General features: G+C 45.8%; 1 protein-coding gene across 6 annotated transcripts in view; it reads left to right on the forward strand.

Moving 5' to 3' along the window:
* Positions 1 to 5202, forward strand: part of DHX57 (DExH-box helicase 57) — a 49806-nt gene that overhangs the window by 33827 nt on the left and 10777 nt on the right. For all 6 annotated transcript variants that reach the window (XM_025205710.1, XM_025205711.1, XM_025205709.1 and 3 more), the window contains 5 exons: positions 1151 to 1246; positions 1341 to 1424; positions 2182 to 2319; positions 3494 to 3568; positions 4903 to 5037. In XM_025205710.1, the coding sequence (XP_025061495.1) occupies positions 1151 to 1246; positions 1341 to 1424; positions 2182 to 2319; positions 3494 to 3568; positions 4903 to 5037 (528 nt within the window). The remainder of the gene's footprint in view (positions 1 to 1150; positions 1247 to 1340; positions 1425 to 2181; positions 2320 to 3493; positions 3569 to 4902; positions 5038 to 5202) is intronic.

Consider the following 5202-nt stretch of genomic DNA (forward strand, 5'->3'; position numbering starts at 1 on the left):
CCCCCCCACCCCTTTTAAAAAAAAAAAAAAAAAAAAAAAGCCCTGCATTCACTGGTTCTGGCAGCGATGATTGGGGCCTCTGGGCATTTGTGGCAGAGAAGCCCCCCTGCGCAGTTGGGGGCAGTGGGGATCTCCCCGCCCTCCTCCCCTGGCACCCACGCCACAGCTGTCACATTGTGTGAGTGCAGCGCGGCTTGGCAGGGTGCCATGCGCTGTCTGGGATCTGGGGCAGCTCCGCATGTCAGCTGTAGCCCAGAAGCACTTGGCTCCAGTGGCCTCAACTCCCAGGGAGTATGTGGCGCCCTGCTGAGCCGTGCTGAACCCACGCCATGGGGCAGCTGCTGCGCGGGTACCAAGCGGGGAGGGCGATTCCTACTGCCCCACACTGTATGGGGGTGCTCTGCCACAAGTGCCCAGAGGTCCCAATCGCCACTCCTGCAGTGAGTGCAGGGCTTTGTTTTTTTGGGTTTTTTTTTAATACTAAGTGCTAGAACTGGGCTGGGACTCAGCAGGGCAACCATGGGGGCTTCTCCCGTGGCTCCCCCTGCCCGGAGAGAGGCAGGCACAGCCGGAGGAGCCACAGGAGACCCTGCAGCTGCCTGGCTGTGCCTGCCTCTCCCCAGCCAGTTCGAATCTCTGAATCAGCACCAAATCTTCCAAAGCTTATTCAGCTGAATTGATTCAGGACAGTGATCCAAATCTTCAAATCGAATCACTGTCCTCTGATTCCACTGCACACTGATACAGTTTCTTTCAGTTTCTCAGTAGTTGTATTGCTTAGAGCAGATGTAGGAGGTCTATTGTTGTATTACCTAGAGCTGCTGAAGGGAGGCAGAGAACTCTGAAGGGAGTAAACTTTATTACAAATTTGAATCCAGGGTCAGTGGATGCATCTCTCTCTAATGGCTACTTTGCTTTGGAATGATTCTGAAACCAGTTAATTCCAACTTAAAAGTTTTAGCATTGGGTCTGCAAAAGCAGTGTAGACAGATATTTAAGTTACTGCTTGTGTACAGTTCTGATGTTCTTGGAGATGAGCAGTTGACACCTTACTGATCTCATATAGACAATGTATCCTTTGGTATTAAAAAACCTGTTTTCAGTTGGGAAAGAAAAAAAAGAGATGAAATGTGTCCATGTATCTATTCAGGTGTCTCCATGGGATAAACGGGAGGAAGCAAATAAAAAGAAACTGGAATTTGCCATAGGAAATAGTGATTATCTGGCTCTTCTTCAGGCTTATAAGGTAAGTTAAAATCAATGGCTTAAGTGAAAAATTTGGAAGAGCTGCAATGTAGGATTGTACAATATATTGAAATTTATATTTTTCTGTTGTTTAGGGGTGGCGCCTGAGCACCAAAGAGAGTTCTCATGCAAGTTATAGCTACTGCAGGGAGAATTTTTTATCAGGAAGAGTTCTGCAGGCAAGTTGCATTTAACTCAACAGTTTTCTGAATTAATAAAAGTATACAACCATCTCCACCTTCTATTATTCCACCTACTCTTCTTCCCCGTTCTTGCCCTTCCTATCTGGTTCATCCAGGAAAATGAAACGTTACTTACTGAAATTTTGACCAGCTCCCTCAGCCTATAATCCTAGCATTAGCAGGTATTTAATTTAAATCAACTCTAGGTTTAAACCAAAGCTAGAATACTTCAGCCCCCAAAAAAACTGGTTTGAAAGATTCTGAATAATAATAAAGATTGTAGTTATAAGTGGTATGAGAAGGTTCCAACCTTAGCTGCTATGGTTGCAGTGCCTGCACTATAACAGGGATGGCTAAGCTTATATACCATAAGTGCTATGGGTAGCCTCTGTGTGGCATGTGAGAGATTGGGGAGGGGTAGGGAGTAGAAAGCAGAGGAGTAGGTTAGGCAGGGGAAGGGGATTGGACTGTTACGTGGGGAGGGCACAGGGCTTAATTTGTGGCACGCTTGCCAAAAAGGATGGCCTCCACAGCACTATAATATTTCATTGGACAGCCTCTTGTGGTGGAGATCCTCTTTAACTGAGGAACTGCACATGCATCAGTTTTCTTACTGCAAGTGATGAAAATAGGTGGAGGTGATGGCCTCCACCACAGATAGCTTGTTCTTGCAACTTGGTATTTCAGCCTGAGCAATTCAGTAAAAATAATAAAAAATAGAACCTTTTAAAAAAACTTTTTTTTTTGCTTGTAGGAAATAGCTAGCCTGAAAAGGCAATTCACAGAGCTACTCTCTGATATTGGATTTGTGAAGGAGGGCTTGAGAGCCAGGGACATGGAGAAGAGGTGGTTCCAAGGAGGAGATGGCGTTTTGGATGCTACAGGAGAAGAGGTAACTGGAGTGTTAGTGATCTTAAACTGATTCTGTGGCCTCTAATTGACCTTTGCATTGAGAGTTAATTTGGGTCTGGTGTGCATGCCTCACTGCCTAAGTGGTGATTACCACTGCCTCAGTGGTGATCACCATTTTCTTCTTTATGTTGACCAACTCTCCTCCATTACACTTGGGAGACTAGCATTATGGCTTGGGTTTGGGGGTGGAGATTGGGGGAACACTCAGTTTCTGAGGTCTCTCATATCTTTTATCCTGCAAGACTAAATCCTTGGTATGCATGTGTAATTACAGTGAAAAGCTGCGTGGCCACATGGCATGGCTTGTGGTTTCCATGGTTTTGGGCTGCCACAGCAACTGCCATTAACAAGTAGGAGCCTTCCTGCCTTAGCCATATAGAGTTCCCAGTGGACTGCTAGTGCAGGTGTAGGTAGCTATTGCAAAGTCTATCCTGGAGAGGAACAGCTCTTTTCTCTCAGCCTGGTCTCTTCGGCCCTGAAGCAGTGGAAGGGTGGTACTGGAGTTGCATCAACCCAAGGCTCTGAACACTTTTAGATGCAGACACAGCTAAAATCTCCAAATGTCTCTTCCTGATGATGAGCAATGCTTTGGCTTATCCAAGATGCCACAGGCCCTTCATGTCCTCATTTTGGTCAGTTACTGGCTGTGTCTGCATTAGATAGACCTTACCTTGAGTTAACCTTTGTAGCCATGCTACAAAATTTCTTTCAAACTGCTGGGTCCAGACCTGCACCATACTCAAATGTACAAAGCATGTTGACTTGTAGAGGTATATCCCATGGTGCTTTGTTCATTGACCTAATCAGATTTATGATTTACCCCAGCAAATAGTCACTCTGTAGCCTGGAACAAGTATTTGAGGAGTGTCCAGATGAGCCTTTACACACCTTAACTACCTTGAGTTAGTTGGCAGTTGGTTAACTCAGGGTAATAGTGTAGTGTAAACCTATGGGGAAAATGTAAGAACTATCAACTTGCTTCTAATATGGAATGAGTGTGAGCTTCAAAGAGGGTGTATTGGAGTGTCAGCCATTTAGCGTTCTGCAGTGAAACATTCAAGAAATTGTGTCTCTAGTGTAAAGTCTATAAAGTGTGAAGCACGTAAGGTGTAACTTGGGCACTGTTGTCCTGAATACATCAATTCATTTCACAGGCAAACTCTAATGCAGAGAATATCAAGCTGATATCAGCAATGTTATGTGCTGCTCTCTATCCTAATGTGGTCCAGGTGAGTGAGACGTTCTTTTTTTGTTGTTGTATTACATACACCACTTCCCGTTGCTTCCGTCCCCTTCCCCTTTGAGCAGCAGATTCATGTTGCATGCTTTGATTTTAACATTGGTAGGGACCTACCAAAATCACAATTTTGCGATTTTCTCAGAACCTGTGATTTTGGGCAGGCTCCATAAAAGACTGCAGGCTCTACACTTTTGGCTTGCTTGCTGAAAAAATAAATAAATAAATTTACCCACAAGGAGAAAAGCACATGGGAAGCCCTGTAGTCTTGAAGCACATGGTTGGGGTGAGATGTAAGAATAGGCTGCTGCCACAGTGCCCAGGCAAGCTCCTACTGAGCTGGGGGGGAGGGGGGTGTCACTATGTGTCTGTCCCTGCCCCTGCCTCCCCAGCTCTGGGGCTGCAGGGTGCTAGCCAGCTACGCCCTCCCTTGCAAGCTCAGGTAAGAGCTGGTGAGCAGAGTAAGCCACTGGCTGCAGGGGGCAGGTACCACTGTAGCAGTTAGAGGTTTCCTTGCCTGGGAGCCAGGGTGGAGCCAGGGGGCAGTGACCACTGTAGGACAAAACAAAGCAGGTGCTGAACTTGGCAGTATTGTGCATGGGGGCTGGGCAGCAGGCTGACAGCCCAGCACACAGTAAATTCCCCTACACATGCTGTGTGCTAGGCCTGCTGCGAGCATACCCGCTCCTCTTCCCTGGTCCTCCCCCTTCCACCTTTCCCTCCTCTCTGTGCTCCAAGACTTCAGGACTTTCCTACTTGCTGGTAAGTTAGTTTTTGGTTTTTTTTACAGCGCCCTGCTTGGGGATGGCCTGAAACTGAAGCTTAATTACCCTGATGAAGCCTGGGAATGCCACTAATCCACGCTTAATAATGCATGGATTAATGACTTCCCCAGGCTTAATCAGGGTAATTAAGCCATGATTTCAGGCTGTCTGGCAATATGTGGGGAGGGATGGGACTGCTGAGGCCCCTCAGCCAATTAGGTTGGGGGGTGGGGAGGGGGGTGTCACTGCTCTGAGCCTGCAAAATTGACAGCCAGCCCTGGCCTCTTCCCATGAAATTGGTTGGCTGCCTCCTCAAGTTCAGTAGACCCCTAGTGATAGGATCTGATGCTGGATCCCACAATCAGTCACACCTCCTGCCATGCATGCGTGGCATGGCAGGAGGCGTAGTTGTGTGGATCATACTTTGGATTCTGTCACGCCTCTACCTGAATGCTTAGTGAGGCCCTATAATATGTTGTTGATTTAGTAACAGATGCAAGTAAAGATTTACATGTGACTGTCTCAAATTTGCTTCATCACCATTTATTCTATTTACATTTAGGTGAAAACTCCAGAGGGAAAATATCAAAAAACCAGTACAGGAGCTGTTAAAATGCAACCAAAAGCAGAGGAGTTAAAATTTGTAACCAAAAATGATGGATATGTTCATATTCATCCTTCCTCTGTGAATTATCAGGTAAGTTGTTTTTTTTTTCCTGCTCAGTAAAAGATGTTGCCTCGGTTTTTTAAAAAGATCATTTATATTTAAAAGAAATAACATTGAGATTATAAACTAGGGCACTGACCAGTTTTAAAAATATATCAACTGCATGATTGAAAAATGCTACTGGGCATGACTCTT

The sequence above is a fragment of the Alligator sinensis genome, unplaced genomic scaffold (genome assembly GCF_000455745.1).
Source record: "Alligator sinensis unplaced genomic scaffold, ASM45574v1 scaffold794_1, whole genome shotgun sequence".
NCBI lineage: Eukaryota > Metazoa > Chordata > Crocodylia > Alligatoridae > Alligator > Alligator sinensis.